Source organism: Oratosquilla oratoria, chromosome 34, assembly GCF_046742065.1.
Source record: "Oratosquilla oratoria isolate Oo_2021 chromosome 34, ASM4674206v1, whole genome shotgun sequence".
Taxonomy (NCBI): domain Eukaryota; kingdom Metazoa; phylum Arthropoda; class Malacostraca; order Stomatopoda; family Squillidae; genus Oratosquilla; species Oratosquilla oratoria.
In genome coordinates this window covers 30,928,581-30,948,731 of record NC_134810.1, presented here as the reverse complement: position 1 = coordinate 30,948,731, position 20,151 = coordinate 30,928,581, and the positions used below count along the sequence as shown (strand labels likewise).

General features: G+C 42.8%; 2 protein-coding genes across 2 annotated transcripts in view; one reads left to right on the top strand and one right to left on the bottom strand.

Annotated features, from left to right (window-relative positions):
* Positions 1-20,151, bottom strand: part of prel (preli-like) — a 358,444-nt gene that overhangs the window by 109,412 nt on the left and 228,881 nt on the right. The gene's annotated exons all lie outside the window — the stretch shown is intronic.
* The window catches only part of LOC143018165 (uncharacterized), a gene marked incomplete at its 3' end in the record, with an annotated part of 324,170 nt that overhangs the window by 106,951 nt on the left and 197,068 nt on the right, over positions 1-20,151 (top strand). Inside the window, 1 exon segment of the mRNA XM_076173326.1 lies at positions 14,180-14,388. Within this exon segment, the coding sequence (XP_076029441.1) occupies positions 14,180-14,388 (209 nt within the window).

Sequence of the window (20,151 nt, the reverse complement as noted above, 5' to 3'; positions counted from 1 at the left end):
ACTTCCAGATTACTGCCACTTTCACCCCTTGTACATCTCATCACCTTACTTTTACCCACATTTATCTTCAGCTTTCTTCTATCACACACTCTCCCAAACTCTGTCACCAGCTTCCTCAATCCCTCCTCCGATCCTGCCACAAGCGCAGTGTCGTCCGCAAACAACAGCTGGCTCACCTCCCACGTTTCTCCATTTTCCTTAACCATCTCCAATCCCTGACCCACTACCCTTGCATTCACCTCTCGCACCACCTCTCGCACCACCCCATCCATGTATTTATTTGTTATTATTTGTCTGTTTATTATTATTTGCTTGATTTTCATTTATTATTAATCTGTCGATTTATTATTATTTACTATTTACCTGTTTGTTTATTATTTAACTATATGCATTGCAATGTAGTTCAGTCCGAAGCTTTAAGATTTGTGTAGATAAACACCGAAGCAATATGCTGTAATGACTGCCATTTATTATACACTCACTATCCGAGTTACAACCTAGATCGGTTCCGACCAACCGGTCGCAAGTCGAAACGGTCGTAACTCGGACCGTATACATTCGAGGTGTATACTCAAGGACATATGATGCAGAGCGTAAATCCAGCTCAAATGTTTCGTTTGTGGTCTCATTGTAGAACATTCTCAGTGTATGCAAAATATCCAATACTCTTTGATTGTTATACTAAATAATAAATTGATAATAATAAATTAATAGGATAGGGTAAAGAAAGAAAATATGTGACACAGGATTCTTATTAGAGACCGAAAATACAAATGAACACAAATATACAAAATATAGAAAATAGAAAATATGCATGTAAAAAAACAAAAAAATTAAAATCCACTTTTTGGTTGCACGCCATCTACACTTTCTTCGTGCGTACGGTCGAGGGAAAGATCAGGCAGTAGGTCTGGCGAGGCACCATGGGGGATCCATTGGTATCCGCTGGTCAAGGCATAATTAATAAAAAGAGGTTGAAGTAATAAAGGCTTAATAACATTTAAAATAATTCCCTCAAATGTACATGAAAACAAGTACAAGATTCGCTTCTATGCACTGGGCTCAATTGTCGCCTCCCATGCGAAAACGTTCGGTCTCTCTTCGTAAGAAAAGAACGATAATATCATAGCAAATATTTATTTCATCAAATAAATATTTTATGCATGGAATAGTACAGTGAGATATATTGTCTTATTGAATATAAGATATTATACTTCAGAACTCCAAGAATATCATAGACTTGGGTTAAAGCTATTTGTATCCATGTTCGTACACTACAGCTTTCGACTTTCGACCAATAGAGAACTCGAACCAGAATGAAAAGTACGAATGCAGGACTACTGTAAACCGACTCTGTCTTGGCTTTCGGGGAAGCGTGTATCACCGATCTGGCAAAACTGCCCTTTCTGACCATTCCCACCTGCCCTGATTATCGGTGGGAACTGGGAATCGAAATACGGTATAATATCAATTCCAGTAAAATTATGGTATATGGTAGACATCATATGGTAGATGGTAGACACACACTAAATTATGGTAGAAATACCATGATTATGGCAGACAGCGCAACCTTGGTGAGATGCTGTGCTCTGCTGCCGTAACTGTCGCACGGGATGCTGGACGCCACGTGCAAACGTACAGTAAACCAGTAAACTCATAATATGTGCATGTAGGCATCTGCTGAATGTGGTCGTAAGTACGGGTGGACGTAAGTCGCACAGGTCGTAACTCGGATAGTGAGTGTATATTATTTATTTGTTATTGTCTGTTTATTATTATTTGCTTGATTTTCATTTATTATTAATCTGTCGATTTATTGTTATAGACAGGAAGGCACTGTGGGAGGAAAGCTGTTAAGAGCAGTCAAGAGTTTTTATGAGAGTAGTAGAGCTTGCGTTAGGATTAGAAATGGAGAGAGTGAATGGTTTGAGGTAAAGGTGGGACTTCATCAGGGATGTGTTATGTTACCCTAGCTGTTCAATCTTTACATGGATGGGGTGGTGCGAGAGGTGAATGCAAGGGTAGTGGGTCAGGGGTTGGATATGATTAAAGAAAATGGAGAAAAGTGGGAGGTGAGCCAGTTGTTGTTTGCTGATGACACTGCACTTGTAGCAGGATCAGAGGAGGGATTGAGGAAGTTAGTGACAGTTTGAGAAGGTGTGTGAAAGAAGGAAGCTGAAGATATATGTGGGCAAAAGTAAGGTGATGAGATGTACAAGGGGAGGGAGTGACAGTAGGCTGGAAGTGAGCATTAAGGGTGAGAAACTGGAGGAAGTGGATAGTTTCAGATACTTGGGTGCGAATGTTACAGGAAAGGGAGGAGTGGGGGTGGAGGTAGAATGTAGATTGAGAGAAGCGAGTAAATGCCTTGGTGGATTAAAAAGTGTAATGAGAAATAGACATCTGGGAATGGATGCTAAGAGGAGGTTATATGAAGGAGTGATTGTGCCAACAGCAATGTACGGGGCAGAAACATGGAACATGAGAGAGGAAGAGAAGGAGTTTGAATGTGTTTGAGATGAAAGGTCTGAGAAGTATGATAGGGGTTACTAGGCTAGATAGAGTGAGAAATGAGGAGGTGAGGAGGAGAAGAGGGGTGGAAAGGGAGCTGGGAGATAGGGTGGATGAAAGAGTATTAGGATGGTTTGGACACATAAAAAGAATGAGTGAAGAAAGATTAGTAAAAGAAGTGTGGAAGGCGGAGGTGGAAGGAGTGAATATGAGGGGGCATCCTAGGATGAGATGGATGGATGGGGTGAAAGGAGCTTTACAAAAGAGAGGAATGTCTGTAGAGGAAGGACGGGAGAGGACAGAAGATAGGGGTGAATGGAGAAGGGTTGTGTATAGATGAGGCTGTGATGCATGAGGGGGAGTGGGTGGGGGATGGGGGATGAAGAAGTATGTATGAGAAAAATTTGACGCAGCCCGAAGGGATTTCTCCCCGTCTTCTCCTTTCCTGCATGAGGGGACGGAGAGTGGGGGTCGCTGAATTTATGAAGCGGCCTTGCTGTGGATATGCTGTGTCTTGCGACACTGCTTCTGACCCAGGGCAGTGGACAGGATGCAGGGATGACCCGTCATCCAGGAGGTGCCAAGATGGGAGGGCCTCGAGGAGGGTGGAGGGGAGTGGAATATATGGGAAATGAAATGGGTGGGAGTATTTTCTATGCCTTTTTCTTTTTGGCTACCCCCCGTGTAAGGGGTGAAAAGTCTTTGGTATATGTATGTATGTAGTTACCTGTTTGTTATTTAACTATACCTATGCATTTATTTTATTATTATTTATATTATAGTTTTTATTTTATTTTATTTTTTATTTGTTTTATTTATCATTATATTTTCTTTTTTGCATCCGACCTAGTAATGGACCAAAAGGTCTCCTGTTGGCATGCTCCGCCTTTGTAATGCTTTATTTGTATGTATTAGAAATAAATTGACGCAGCCGAAGGGATCTCTCCCCATCTTCTTTTCTACATGAGGGAACAGAGAGGGGGGGGGCAATTTAATGAAATGGCCTTGCTGTGGATGTGATGTGTCTTGCAATACTGCATCTGACCCAGGGCAGTGAACAAGATGCAGGGATGACCCATCATCCAGGAGGAGCCAAGATAAGAGGGAGGGAAGAGGGGAGATGATGTAGATGATGGAAGATGATGTAAATGATGGAATGAGTTGGAATTGTTGTTGTTCCCTAGACTGTCTGTCCAAGCAGCCCTGTCTCCCCAAGGAATGCCATGGTCAAAATGGGGTTTTCTCATAAATCCTTTATGGAGTGTATGTTGTGTTGTTTGCATGCGTGATTGTGTAAATGCAGTCTTCCATGACGTGTTGAATATTATGTGGTGAAGTGTTACATCCTGGGCATTTGTCCACAATGTAGTCATCCAGTCTCCTAGTAGCTTAGAAGGGTTGGGTGATGACCGCATTGCAGTCTGGCCAGGTAGACTCTGTCCTATCATGGGAGAGAGGATTCAGAGGGATGGATATCAGGGGGTCTGGCATGCAGCAATGTGTTGTCTTTTAGTGTGTTAATGGAGCAGTGAGTGATGAGGTTATGAATATGTTTCTGGAGGCTGGTATTTGGTGGTTTTGGAGGAAGAGAAGAAAATGTGTGCTATAGGTATTTGAGTGTGTGTTTTTTATGTTTCTTGGTGTGTGTGGGTGTTCTGCTATGTAGTGTAGCAGGTGTGCTGTGTTTGTGGAGGCTACAGCCAGTGTTTGTGTGCCTCTCATGTCAATGTGACCTTTGACTTAAAGGACTTTTGTTTCATAGTGTAGATGGTCTGTAGCTGTTGTATATGTGCAGTCTGTAATTGTTTTTAAGGCACTCTTTTTATGGTATGAAGGGTGTTGAGGTGTGTCTCACTGAGATTAGGGGCCCATGCTGGACTCACATAATTCATCACTGAGCATATGCATTGTTTGTATATTGTAGTATTAGTTTCTTTGTTTTGTCCAAATGTTGTTCCAGTGATTGATTTAAGTGTGTTGAGTCTAGGTGTGCATTTATTTTTTATGTTTGTGATGTGTTGTTTGAATGACATGGATGTATTGTATGTTACACCAAGAATTTTTGGTGTATATACCTAGTTGTATTTTACAGGACTGGAGCTATGCTCATGTTGACCTGTTTTTGTATCTCTCTACATCTAGTTTGCTTTTGAATTCGTGTATATTTCTGGCATTAACTGTTTCACTGTTCAATTTGTATCAGACGTCAATTACCCTGTCTGGGAAACTTCTTTTTCAGGTCTCTTCTGTAACTGTCTTTCTTTAGTTTCTTTGCGTGTCCTCTTGTTTCTCTTTTGTCCCATTTTAATAGGTCATCTCTATCAAGAGCTTCCATTCCTTTCATAATTCTAAAGATGGTCAACAAATCTCCAATCTTTGTTCATATGTCAAATTTGATAGACCATTGTGTTAGAGCTTGCAGCTTCACCATGCCTCAAAATGCTGTGGATGTCTGTTCTTCTTTTAAACTTCTTGAACCACCCATGGCTTGCCGTGAATGCTTCTTTGTCCATTGCTGCTCCTGGCATTTTCTTAACGAAGTTCGTGAAAATTACTTTCGCCTTCTCACAAATGATGCTCTTGTTAATAGTGATGCTTTGCATTTGCTTCTCATTGATCCATATGAGAAGCAACCTTTCAACATTATCAGGAATTCATGGCCATTGCATAGATATTCTTACCACTCTCTTTCAAGCCTTAATCTTGTCCTTGTTCTTGAGGATAGTGCAAATTGTTGATGTAGTCCGATTGTGTGTGTGTGCTAAGTCAGCCATGCTCACACCATGTTCTCACTTCTCAATGATTTGTTTCACTTCTGTGGTGATTTCTTCTCTTAACCCTGTCTGCTTGCATTTTTTTCTTTGGGAACATTCTTGCACTAAAAAAAGTCACAAATAATACATCTGAACACAAGTTTGGAAAATGAGTGATCACAAGTGATACTTGGATGCTGACAGAATGAGCGCAAAACACATACTGATAACTGAGCTTCCTAGTAACGTGAACGTAACATTCACTCCCTTTATGTATGATACGTGTCTAATTCCCATACTGGTTTCATACTGAACATATATAACAAACTGAGTCTATGACACATTATTTCACTCCCTAATATATGTGTCTAGCTCCCATCACTGGTTTCATACTGAACATATATAACAAACTGATCTATGACATATAATTTGATCACTAATCAATCACCACATTAACATTTTTTTTTATTTTTTTTCAATTGCTTTTCATGATCCACCTAGTTACCACAATGCAATTATTACAGAATGGTTGGAAAATATCCAGAATTGCGTCCACAGAATTTTTTTTATTACAAAAACATGTTTTCTACTGTTTTGGACAATTCTAAGACACTTTTCTTCTGTGGTATTTTTGGATAGAAGGTAAAGGAACATGGGCTGAGGGAAATACTTTTATTCCTAACTAGTTTTGCCCAAGTGGCTTCTTCAGAAGAATAATGCTCAAAGTCAAGCTGGCCAATTTATACATAACAAGAAAGGGATATGGCAACATGTCATGCCATAACGCCAATCAATGTTGCCTGCCAATGGGATGTTTTGTCTGTCTCTCAGTTGCCACTGTCGATGGATGAATTATCTGCCTGCTGGTCATCTTGTGGATGAGTTGTCCGCCTGGGTCAGGGGCTCTATGCATGATAATGTGTGCTGTTGCTTTTCGGGTTGGATTTGGTATGGGCTAAAGCAGCAGCATGCTGGAAATTTATGATAAACCTAGCTCTACCCTTCTCAGGATCTATATTTTTCTTTAAAATTTCTATTTTCCTTTTTTCATCTGTTATATTTTTGCTCACAATTAAGGTATCTATTTGGGTATTTACTTCCCTGTGAATTTGGGGATATTAATATTGGAAGTATGAAGGAGTACAAGAAGAAGCTGAAGGAGGAGTGGGAGGGAGTGAAGGATAGAGTTGAGCTAGGAGTGGAGGAGGAATGGGGATGGTTCAAGGAGGGAGTCACAAAGTGTGCAACAATGGTGTGTGGAACAAGAAGGACAGGAGGAAATAGAAGGAAGGGTAGTGAATGGTGGGATGAGGAAACATCCTTCCCCTTTCCTATAGAAGAGAAGAAGCGAGCTTTCACAGATTGGTTACAAAATAGGACGAGGGAGTCATATGAGAGGTACAAAGAAAAGAGGAGTAAAGCAAAAGGTAAAGGAGGCATAGAGGAGAGCAGATGTGAAATGGGGTAAGAGTATGACAGAAAATTTTGAAAGTAATAAAAAGATGTTTTGGAAAGAAATTAAGAGAGGAAGAGGAGGCGAATCAAGTAGAGAAAAAAAGGCAAAAGGTGCAGATGGAGAGATGATAATGGAAGAGAAGGCAGTAAGGGGAAGATGGGCAGAATATTTTAGGGAGTTGCTAAATGTGAAGGAGGATAGGGAGGGAAAGATAGCTGCAGTGGGAAATGCTAAGAAAATGACTGTGATGAGTGAGGAAAATGGAGGAGAAATAAGGAAGGATGAAGTGAAGGCAGTTGTTAAGATGATGAGAGCAGGTAAGGCACCTGGTCTGGAAGGATGCCATGCACAATGTCTAAAAAAAGGAGGTACAGTGATGGTGGACAGGTTGGTGAGGTTATTTAATGTTTGTTGGAGAGAAGGTAGAGTGCCAGAGGACTGGAGGAGTGCTTGTATAGTTCCACTTTACAAGGGAAAAGGGGACAAGTGTGAATGTAGTAGTTTCAGAGGGTTTAGCTTGCTAAGTGTAGTTGGGAAGGTTTATGGGAGGATCTTGATTGAGAGGATTAGGAGAGGAACAGAAGGAGTAATTGGTGAGGAACAGTGTGGATTTAGGACGGGTAGAGGGTGTGTAGATCAGATTTTTGTGGTAAGACATATGTGAGAAAGCTATAGGAAAGGGGAAGGATGTTTTTTGGGTTTTTATGGATCTGGAAAAGGCTTACAACAGGGTAGACAGAAAGGCACTGTGGGAGGTTTTGCGGATATATGGGATAGGAGGAAAGCTTCTAGGAGCTGTCAAGAGTTTTTATGAGAGTAGTAGAGCTTGTGTCAGGATTAGAAATGGAGAGAGTGAGTGGTTCGTGGTAAAGGTGGGACTTCGTCAAGGATGCGTTATGTTACCCTGGCTGTTCAACTTATACATGGATGGGGTAGTGTGAGAGGTAAATGCAAGGGTAGTGGGTCAGGGATTGGAGATGGTTAAAGATGGAGAAAAGTGGGAGGTGAGCCAGTTGTTGTTTGCGGACGACACTGCGTTTGTGGCAAGATTGGAGGAGGAATTGAGGAAGCTGGTGACAGAGTTTGGGAGAGTGTGTGATAGAAGAAAGCTGAAGATAAATGTGGGTAAAAGTAAGGTGATGAGATGTACAAGGAGTGAAAGTGGCAGTAGACTGGAAGTGAGCATTAAGGGAGAGTGACTGGAGGAAGTGGATAGTTTTAGATACTTGGGTGCAAATGTGGCAGGAAAAGGTGGAGTGAAGGTGGAGGTAGAGTGTAGATTGAGAGAAGCGAGTAAATGCCTTGGTGGATTAAAAAGTGTAATGAGAAATAGACATTTGGGAATGAATGCTAAGAGGAGACTATATGAAGGAGTGATTGTGCCAACATCACTGTATGGGGCAGAAACATGGAACATAAGAGAGGAAGAGAGAAGGAGTTTGAATGTGTTTGAGATGAGGGGTGTCTGAGAAGTATGATAGGGGTTACTAGGCTAGATAGAGTGAGAAATGAGGAGGTGAGGAGAAGAGGGGTGGAAAGGGAGTTGGGAGATAGGGTTGATGAAAGAGTATTAGGATGGTTTGGACACAGAAAGAATGAGTGAAGAAAGACTAGTAAAAGATGTATGGAAGGCAGATGTGGAGGGAGTGAACATGAGGGGACGTCCTAGGATGAGGTGGATGGATGGGGTGAAGGGGGCTTTGAGGAAGAGGGGAATGTCTGTTGAGGAAGGACGGGAGAGGATAGAAGACGGGTGAATGGAGAATGGTTGTATATGGATGATGTGATGCATGAGGGGGTGAGGTAGTATGTGTGAGCAAAATTTGACGCAGCCCAAAGGGAGTTCTCCCCGTCTTCTCCTTTTATGCATGGGGGATGGAGAGGGGGTCGCCAATTTAATGAAGCAGCCTTGCTGTGGATGTGCTGTGTCTTGCGACACTGCTTCTGACCCAGGGCAGTGGACAAGGTACAGGGATGACCCGTCATCCAGGAGGTGCTAAGATAAGAGGGAGGGTGGAGGGGTGTGGAGTGTATTCAGGGATGGAATGGGTGGGAATGATTTTATGCCTTTTCCTTTTTGGCTACCTCCCTTGTATGGGGGAAAAAGTCTTGGTATGTGTACTTGTGTGTGTATGAATCTTATGCCTAAGTACTGTGTTATTCATACTTTCAGTAGTTGATATGACTTGACTGTCTCCACGTAGTCTTCCTTGCATACGTCAATCTTGACGTCCTTCGTCAGAGCCTCGTCGTTCATCAGCCTCGTTGCTCACTGCCTTAAGATCGTTTTGTAGGCCCCTTGTAGTAGTTGCTCGCAGTGTTGTAGACCGTTTGTTCCTCATCTTTTCATCCCTTGGTTGTGCACTGCGTAGCTATGGTTGCGTGCACTGTAGATTGGTGTACCCATAGACTTATCTTGCTTCAGTCTTGTAGTTACTTCGGAGCAAGTTTGTGTAATCACTTTGGAGGAGGTTCGTCCCACTGCTGCCACAACTGTTAGCCTCACTACCACTAGCACTTAGTCACTTGTGTTATTATTCCGTAGGGCCCATGCCTTCTTCTCTAAAATATGTTTCCACTAAATCTTCTATAATCAGAGTTAAAGTTTCTTGATGGGTTGAATTAAAATGGAGGTATAGTTTTCTCGTCTTATTTTCTTCTATATAATACACTTGGTTCTTCCAATTACACCAAGGGACTTCCCCAGCGATCCTATTACATCCCACCAAGCTGCCTCTGCTTCTATGTCACTATTTAATTCATCCAATAACTTTGAATGTTACAAATAAGTGCCACCCTTTTAGGGTGTGACTTTACCCCCATACACCAATAATTTTTCTCCTCCACCCTTTTCGCCAATCAGAAAGACTGTTATACTGTCACTAGAAATCTTGTTTACGCAAGCAATTTGTCGCAAGCAGAACGAGCTCTTTGTTTACATTCAGTCACATCAGCACCTCTCGATATCCTAATCTATATTTACAAATATCAGACGTGGATTGGGAGAGGCGAGTAGGTGCCTTGGTGGTTTGAAGAGTGTGGTGGGGAGTGGGCATTTGGGAATGGATGCGGGGAGGAGACTGTATGAAGGAGTGGTTGTGCCGGCAGCACTGTGTGGGGCGGAAGCGTGGAGCATGGGAGGGGAAGAGAGAAGGAGTTTGAATGTGTTTGAGATGAGGTGTCTGAGAGGTATGGTGGGGGTTGCTAGGCTGAATAGAGTGAGAAGTGAGGAGGTGAGGAGGAGGACAGGGGTGAGAGGGGATTTGGGAGATGGGGTTGATGAGGGAGTGTTGGGATGGTTTGGACACATGGAAGGGATGGGTGGGGAGGGGCTGGTGGGGGAGGTGTGGAGGGCGGATGTGGAAGGGGTGGACATGGGGGGACGTCCTGGGGTGGGGTGGAGGGATGGGGTGGGGGGGGCTTTGGGGAAGGGGGGAGTGTCTGTTGGGGGGGGAGGGGAGAGGACGGAGGGCGGGGGTGAGTGGGGAGTGGTTGTGTGTGGATGATGTTGTGACTGCATGAGGAGGAATGGGCGGGGAAGTGGGGGGTGGGGTGGTGTGTGTGAGTAAATTTTGACGCAGCCCGAAGGGATTTCTCCCCGTCCTCGCCTTATATGCAAAGGGGGACGGAGAGGGGGGGTCGCCGATTGAATGAGGCGGCCTCGCTGTGGATGTGCTGTGTCTTGCGGCACTGCTTCTGACCCGGGGCGGTGGGCGGGGTGCGGGGGTGGCCCGTCGTCCGGGAGGTGCTCGGATGAGAGGAAGGGTGGGAGGGGTGTGGAGTGTATTTAGGGATGAAATGGGTGGGAGTGTTTTTATGCCTTTCCCTTTTTGGCTACCTCCCTTGGAAGGGGGAAAAAGCCTTGGTATATGTATGTATGTATGTACAAATATCAGACGGTAAGCTGGAATATGCAACTCTTTGCAATTCTGTAACTTGCAGTCGGCCATTGTATCATAGCAACCTAATATAAAATTGACATTCCTCTCCACCTACCCCTCTATCTACCTAAATGTCTACTTCTATCTACCGGCCTCTTACAAAGAAATAGGCAGTATGTTTGTGAGAAGAAAGATGGATGTGTTGGCACTGAGTGAAACTAAGTTGCAAGGGAGGGGCAAGTTTGAGTTTGGGAGTGTAGTTGGGAAGGTGTCAGGAGTGAAAAGAGGATGAGGGAGAGAAGGCATGGCAATACTAGTATATGAAGAGAGAGGTAAATGTGTGGAGTGGAAGGAGGTTTCTTCAAGGTTAATGTGGATGAAGGTGAAACTGGGAAAGGAGATATGGGTTTTTGTAAGTGCATATGGGCCTGGTAGTGAGAAGATTGAAATGAATGCATAGTGGGTTTAGGCAGAAATATCAGTGTAGTGGTATTGGAAGACCTTATTGTTAGGGTAGGAAATGAACCAATAGAGTGGTTGAGAAGTGTGGAGTTCCAGGATAAAATCATAGTGGAGAGTTGATGGTGGAGATGTGTTTAGAAAGAGAGTTGATAGCAAATACAGTGTTTAGGAAGAATGTCAAGCATAAGTACACATGAGAGAGGGTTGTGAATGGAAGGGTGTTAGATAGGGCTTTAATGGACTATATAGTGGTAACCAGGAGAAGAGTAGGAGGAGTTTTGGATGTGCATGTTCTAAGGGGTGAGGTAATTTTTGTGGTGTGAAGGTAAGTTGAGAATGGAGGACAGATGGAGAAGGAGGAAAAGGACAGAAGACAGGGAGGTGCATAGAGTAAACTGCTTAAAGGAGGAGTACAAGAAGAAACTGAGAGAAGAGTGGGAGGAAGTGAACAATAGAGTAGAACTAGGAGTGGAGGAGCAACGGGGATGGTTCAAGGAGGGAGTCGTCACAAGGTGTGCAAAGATGGTGTGTTGAAAAAGGAGGATGAGAAGAAATAAAAGGTGGGATGAAGAAGCAAAGAAGCTTGTAGAAGAGAAATGAGCATTCACATATTGGTTACAAAATTGGATGAGAGAATCGTATGAGAGGTACAAAGAAAAGAGAAGTAAAGCATAAGATAAAAGAGGCAAAGAGAAGAGCATATGTGAAATGAGGTAAAAGTGTGACAATTTTTTGAAAGTAATAAAAATATATTTTGGAAGGAAATTGAGAGAGGAAGAGGAGGTGAATCAAGTAGAAAAGAAAAGGTAAAGGGCACAGTTGGAGAGATGATAAAGGAAGAAATGGGCAGAATATTTTAGGGAGTTGCTAAATGTAAAGGAGGATAGGGAGGGAAAGGTAATTGCAGTGAGAAGCACTAAGAAAATAAGTGATGAAAGAGGAAAATGTAGAAATAAGGGAAGATAAGGTGAAAGCAGTTGATTAAAATGAAGAGAGCTGGTAAGGCACCTGGGTTGGATGGGTGTCATGCGAAGTGTCTAAAAAGGAGGCACAGTGATGGTGGACTAACTGGTGAAGTTTAATGTAGGACTGTAGTAGCACCTATATAGTTCCATTTTGCAAGGGAAAGGGGGACAAGTGTGAGTGTAGTAGTTTTAGAGAGATCAATTTGTTGAGTGGAGTTGGGAAGGCTTATGGGAGGGTTTTGAGAGGAATAGGGAGTTATTGGTGAGGAATAGTGAGGGTATAGGAGAGGTAGGAGTTCCATGGATCAGATTTTTGTGGTAAGGCAGATATGTGAGAATGCTTTAGGAAAAGGTAAGGATGTTTTTTGGGCCTTTATGGATTTGGAAAAGGCTTATGAAAGGGTAGACAAGAAGACACTGTGGGAGGTATGGTATTGCAGATATATGGGATAGGAGGAGAGCTGTTAAGAGCAGTGATGTGTTTTTATGAGAGTAGTAGAGTCTGTGGTAGAATTAGAAATGGAGAGAATGAGTGGATTGAGGTAAAGGTGGAACTCTTCAGGGATGTGTTATGTTGCCTTGGCTGTTGAATTTATATATGCATAGTGTGGTGTGAGAGGTAAACACAAGGGTAATAAGTCAGGGATTGGTGATGGTTCCAGAAATTAGAGAAAAAAAGGGAGATAAGCCAGTTGTTGTTTGCTGATGACATTGCACTTGTGACAGGATCAGAGGAAGGATTATGGAAGGTAGTGATGGAGTTTGGGAAGATGTGTGAAAGAAGGATGTTGAAGATAAATGTGGGTAAAAGTAAGGTGATGAGGTGTACAAGGGGAGAAGATGGCAGCAAATTGGAAGTGAGTCTTAAGGGAGAGAGACTGGAGGAAGTGGATAGCTTTAGATACTTGGGTACAAATGTGGCAGGAAAGGGAGGAGTGGAGGTAAAGGTAGAATATAGAGTGAGAGAGGCAAGTAAATGCCTTGGTTGATTAAAAAGTGTAATGAGAAATTGACATTTGCGAATAGATGCTAAAATTAGATTGTATGAAGGAGTGATTGTGCTAACAGCACTGTATGGGGCAGAAACATGGAACATAAGAGAGGAAGACAGGAAGAGTTTGAATGTGTTTGAGATGAAATGCCTGAGAAGTATAATAGGAGTTACTAGGCTAGGTGGAGTGAGAAATGAGATGAGAGTGGGGGTGGAAAGGGAGCTGGGAGATAAGGTTTATGAAAGAGTATTGGGATGGTTTGGACACATGGAAAGAATGAGTGAAGAAAGATTAGTAAAACAGGTGTGGAAAGAATGAAATGAGGGAGCGACCAAGTACGAGAGGGATGGGGTAAAAGGGACATTGGGAAAAAGGGTAATGTCTGTTGAGGAAGGAAGTGAAAAGACAAGATAGGGGTGAATAGAGAATGGTTGTGTATGGATGATGCTGTGATGCTTGAAAGGGATTGGGGGGGGGGGAGTAAGTGTGAATGATATTTTAACGCAGCCCAAAGGGATTTCTCCCTGTCTTCTCTTGTTCTGCTTGAGAGGATGGAGAGGGAGTTGCCGATTAAATGAAGTGGCCTTGCTGTTGATGTGCTATGTCTTGCTACAATTCTTCTGACCCAGGGCAGTGTGTGAGATGTAGGGATGACCCATCATCCAGAAGAAGCCAAGATAAGAGGGATTGCAGTATGGTGAATGGGAGTGGAGTATGTGGGGATGGAATGGGTGGGAGTGGTTTTTATGCCTTTTTTTTTGGCTACCTCCCATGTAAGGGGGAAAAAGACACATTTGTTTATGTATGTAGTAACTATGGGTTGTGCACATTTACAGAAGACACAGAACACCTCACTGTACACATTCCCATTCTTGTCACACCCAGATAATAGCAATATCGCTTCCTTGAGTAATTTGTGGTGGTTGTTGCTGGTTACCTGAGTGCTTTATGTCTCCTGCAGGAGACATCTGGTGCAGTGAATTCATTGATAGCTCTTTATACAAAGGTGTCCATCCCTATATAAGAGGAGGTAGTTAAGTCAAAGCATGTTTTTGGCTTGAAAGTTTTTGGGAAAAAAAAATACAAAAGGAGAGGGTCCGTAGTTCCCTCACTCCACCTCATTGAGTTGCATTTTATGAAATTATGTCTACTCTTGCAGGAGTGTTAGCCCAAGTTTGAGAACAAGGCCTTCCAGACGTGCAAAGGAAACAGCAGCAGCATCTGTGCATAATGAGCAGGTCAGCAAGAAGCTTCATAGTAGAGAGAGCAGATCTTCTCGTAGAGGGGAAGAAGAGGATGAAAAGATGGAAGAGGGAGAGGAAGACACAAAATTAAAGAATGCAGATGTCAAGAGCAGTGATAAGTCAAGTATGTATTATCTTGTGGTGCTAATTATTACTGTACATTGGAAATGTTGCCATAGGAACTTCCTTAAAAGTTAAATCACTTAATATTTTTAATATTGTGTCATTGTATATATTTGAAAGGGACATTTGAGAAGAGTACAGTTCAGTATGTTACTGTGTAATTGTCAAGTTGAAGCATAAAGACAGACCGTCACTATTGCATTCTTATTTTTTGTTCATATATTGAAAAACTGCTAGTTTGAAATGGAATGTCCAGGTGAATTGCATTTCTTATTTTGTAATTTTTTTTAGAATGATATTGTTCAAAAATTATTTTTATTCTTGATTTTGACTAAATTGCTTATAGTTGTGTGTTGAATTAGTTTAATATGTAATATAACTAAGCTCACTGGCCAAGCAGGTTAGGGCTTTACTACTTGTGGCTGAGGTTGAAGTGACAGAAGTTTAAGCCTTACCACAGGCAAGTTGTACTAGGGGTATGGTTCATTAAATTTAGTGCTACTAAGTCCTCTACAAGGGCACCATCTTAGCCTCCTGATAGGAAGAAGGGAGTTTCAAGATGTTAAACCAAATCATCTTGTAATAAAATGTATCAATCTATCTGTATACCAAAAGGTTTCTTCCACCTTACAAGGGACGTAGCCAGCCAATACATGCACCCACTCCCTACTCATCCTACACCCATCCAACACCCAGTTGCCTTGATCAAAAGCAATGTAGCAAGATGCAGCATATCCACAGCAGAGCCCAACAGTGTAAGCTCATTTACCCCCACTGCTTCATATATGTGGTGATCTTCCATCCTCATCCCCTCACATGTAAATAGAGAAAACAAGAACTCCCTTTGGTCCTCATGAATTTATGGTTCATGAACAACCATTCTCCACTCACACCTCTCTCTTGCTTTCTTCCTTTCCAGCTTGACAGACATTCCCCCTTTTACCCAAGGCCCACTAATCAATACATATACCAAAGGTCCTTGACCCCTTAAAGGTGGATGGTATTCTCTATCTATTTGTTTATATACCTTTTTTCCTCCTTACCAGGGAGGTAACCAAGTCTAAAAGCATATACCCACTCCTATCCATTTCATTCCCACCAATTGCACTCCCATCCACCACTCTTTCCTCCCTCTCATCTTAGTTCCTCATGGATGATGGGCCATTCCTGTATCCTCCCCACTGCTCTGGCTCAGAAGCAATACAGCAAGACACAGTACCTCCACAGCAAGAGCACTTCACTTAATTGGTAACCCCGTCTCTCCATCCCCTCATGCATAAAAAGAGAAGATGGGGAGAAATCTCTTGGGCTGCATCAAACTATCATTCATGCATAACCACTCTATACCCTCACCCCCTCTCTTCCTTGCATCACAGTACGAGGGAGCTTAAAAAAGTTTGTGGAAAAAGTCCATAACTATTGTAAAAATTGTATGGAAGGAATTAGATTTTATCGCACCTGGATAATCTTGTACCAATGTTCAAACATGAACCCATAAATCCAGGTAATGATGCATCACTGCCAGTTGGAAATCCGACACCATTTAAGCAACATGGAATCCACCAAAATCAAAGCCAGGACTAACATTAAATTCATGGTGAAAGTCGGTTGGGAGAATAGGCAAATCATTGACACTCTGAAACAAGTTTATGGTGACAATGCCCCAAAGAAATCAACAACATACAAATGGATAAGTCAGTTCAGAAGTGGAGGAAACAAAATTAAAGATGAGCCCCGCAATGGCAGGCCATCAACATCAGTTTGTGAGAAAAACATTTATGCTGTCCGCGACATGATTGAAAAGAATAGACCAATAACTATTGAATCAGTAACAGACACACCCAACAAATCCGTGGGTGCTGCACACACAATTCTGGTACAGAGTTTGGGATTAAGCAAGCTTTTTGCTCGATGGGTCCCTAGGTTGTTGCACCCAGATCAGCAGCAAACAAGGGCAGATCTTTCAATGGAAATTTTGATCAAGTGGGATGAAGACTCTGAAGCTTTTCTGCAGAGGATTGTGACAGGTGATGAAACATGGTTTTTACCAGTATGATACCGAGGACAAAATTGAATCAAAGCAGTGGCTGCCCCTGGGTGGAAGTGGATCAGTCAAAGCAAAATCTGAGCATTCAAGAGGAACGGTCATGGTCACTGTCTTCTGGGATGTAGAAGAGATTTTGCTGGTTGACTTCCTCGAGAACAAGAAAACAATTACATCTACTTATTAATTGGCAACCCCCCTCTCTGTCCCTTCATGTAGAAAAAAAGAAGACTGAGAGAAATCCCTTTGGGCTGGTTCAAAATATCATTCACACGTACTCCTTCACCCCCCCATCCCCACACCCACTCCCATTCATACACAACCAATCTCCACTCACCCCTATCTTCTGTCTTTTCCATTCCTTCCTTAACAAACATTCCCCTCTTTCCCAATGCCCCTTTTACCCCATCCATCCATCTCATCCTTGGTAGCCCCCTCATGTTCACTCCCTCCACTTCTACCCTCCACACCTCATGTACTAATATTTCTTCATTCAAAGCATTAGAATCATAATAATAATAATTGCCTCAGGTTTCATACATACACCAAAAAGCCTTGGGTAGGTGCAAGGGGGCAAGTCAAAGCAAACACCCACCCTACGCCCATCTCACACCCATCCAAGAACCCATTTGTTGTCCCTCCCACTTTAGCTCCTTGCGGATGAAGGGTCATCCCTGTCCCACCACACAGCTGAGGACACAGTATTTCCACAGAGTCTAGCAGCTGGAGCTCGTTTACCCCTACCATTTCATTGCATCATGACACCTCCCCTTCCCCCTTTCATCCACTCAAAAATATCCTTTTTTCTATGTATTCTAAGGGCATCATCCCCCTTATAAAGAAGGTAGTCAAGTCAAAGGCACACACACACTCACCTATTCCATTCATATCCACCACCCTTGTTTCCCTGTTATCTTAGCTCCTCATGAATGAAGGGTCATCCCTGTTTCATGCCCACTCCCTGGGTCAGAAACAATGCAGCAAGACACTGCATCCACAGCAGGGCTGCTACACTTATGTGGTGCCCACGTCTCTCCATCCCTTCATGCGAAAAATAGAGGCTGCATCAAAATGTTATCTATACACAACCTCCACTCACCCCTATCACCTGCCTTCTCCCTTCCTTGTTCAACAGACATTCCCCTCTTGCTCAAAGCCCTATTCACCCCTTCTGTCCATCTCATCTTCAGTCATCCCCTCCACTTCCATACGGTGACGCCTACGTAGGCGGCATGAGGAGCAAGTGGGTACTCGATGATGCCGACGTCGGCATCTTGATTATATTTATTGTAGTCGTACCTATGTAATTTCCATTCTTTCTAAACTGGCTTCATAAATTTTCTATGGTTATCAAAATACATGGGTGAAAGAGAACGAACGATTGAGCACTGACTTTATTTTTTATAATGCGATTATTATGACGCAACATTGCACGTCGGGCAGCTAATGCTGCCAGACGTGCGATGTGCCCCGGAGTGAAGAGGTTAAGTTCACTCCATCCAAATCTGCTTTCCACACCTTTTACTAATCTTCACTCATTCTTTCCATGTGTCCAAACCATCTCAACAATCTTTCATCAACCCTATTTGCCAGCTTTAATTCCACCCCCACTCTCCTCCTCACCTCATTTCCTACTCCTAACTTTGCAACCCTTACCATACTTCTCAGACACTTCATCTCAACAACATTTAAACTTCTCTTTTCTTCCTCTTAACCCCTTCCATACGGTGCCGCCTACGTAGGCGTCATGAGGAGCAAGTGGATTCGCGACGCTGCCATATCGGCGTCTTGATTATATTTATTGTAGTCGCCCCTGTGTTTTTACATTCTCTCAAATGTGTCCTGAATCCCATTCTCTGTGGTTTTCAAAATTCGCGGGTGAAAGAGAGAACGATCGATATAAGCGGTGACTATATTTTATTATGCGAGTATTATTACGACACGTCGTACGGCTGGCATTGGCTGCTGCCCGCGAGATTTAAGTCCCATAGTGAAGTGGTTAACCACTTCCATACGGTGACGCCTACGTAGGCGTCATGAGGAGCAAGTGGGTACGCGATGATGTCGATGTCGGCATCTTCATTATATTTATTGTAGTCGTACCTACGTAACCTCCATTCTCTCTAAACTGGCTTCATCATATTTTCTATGGTTATCAAAATTCACATTTGAAAGAGAATGAACGATTGAGCACTGACTTTATTTTTTATAATGGGATTATTATGACGCAACATCGCACGTCGGGCAGCTAATGCTGCCAGACGTGCGATGTGCCCCAGAGTGAAGAGGTTAAAATCCAAGTCTCTGCCCCATACAGTGTTGTAGGCACAATCACGCTTTCATATAATTTTCTCTAGCATCCATTCCTAGGTGCCTATTTCTCATGACACTTTTCACTCCCCCAAGACATTTACATGCTTCTCTCAATCTACAATTCACTTCCACCCCTACTTCTCCATTTCCTGCCACATAACCCCAAGTACCTAAAACTATCCACTTCTTCCAGCCTCTCTCCTTTAACCTTTTTGATACAATGAAGCCTATGTAAGTGTCATGGGGCACGAATGGGTACATGAGAATGCCAGCATCAGCATCTTGATTATATTTATTTTGTAGTTGTAGCTGAGTGACCCCCGAATTCTGTGAACTGGTATGATCATGTTTTCTGTGTTTATTATTACTCAGAGTGAAAGAGGATGAGTAATACAGTAGTGACTTTATGATGCAAGTAGTGTGATGCATTGTACATTAGGTATGATGCTGCGCACAAGAATTTGACTTGTATTGAAGGGGTTAAGGCTTACTTCCAACTCATTGCCAGCCTCTCCCTGTGTACATCTGATCACATATTCCATTTACCCACATTTACCTTTAACCCCTTCCATACGGTGCCGCATACGTAGGCATCATGAGGAGCAAGTGGATATGCAAGGCTGCCATATCGGCGTCTTGATTATATTTATTGTAGTCGCCCCTGTGTTTTGACATTCTCTATAAACTGCCCTTAATCACATTCTCTATGGTTTTCAAAATTCACGGGTGAAAGAGAGAACGATCGATATAAGCGGTGACTATATTTTATGATGTGAGTATTATTATGACACGTCGTACGGCTGGCATTGGCTGCTGCCCGCGAGATTTAACCCCTTCCATACGGTGCCGCACACGTAGGCGTCATGAGGAGCAAGTGGATTCCCGACGCTGCCATATCGGCGTCTTGATTATATTTATTGTAGTCGCCCCTGTGTTTTTACATTCTTCCAAATGCGCCCTGAATCCCATTCTCTGTGGTTTTCAAAATTCGCGGGTGAAAGAGAGAACGATCGATATAAGCGGCGACTATATTTTATGATGCGAATATTATTTCGTTACGTCATACGTCTGGCATTGGTTGCTGCCCGCGAGATTTAAGTCCCGTATTGAAGTGGTTAAGGCCCGTACTGAAGAGGTTAACTTTTTCTTGACACAAACCTTCCTAAACTCTATCACAAACTGCCTTAATCCTTCCTCTGACCCTGCCACAAGTGCAGTGGTATCAACAAACAACTGGTTCACTTCCCACTTTTCTCCATTGACTTTAACCATCACCAGTCCCCTGCACATTACCCTTGCATTTACCTCCTACAACACTCCATCCATGTACACTTACTTTGATAATCAAAAGCCTTCTCCAAATCCATAAAAGCTCATAAATATCCTTACCTTTTGCCAAGCCTTCTC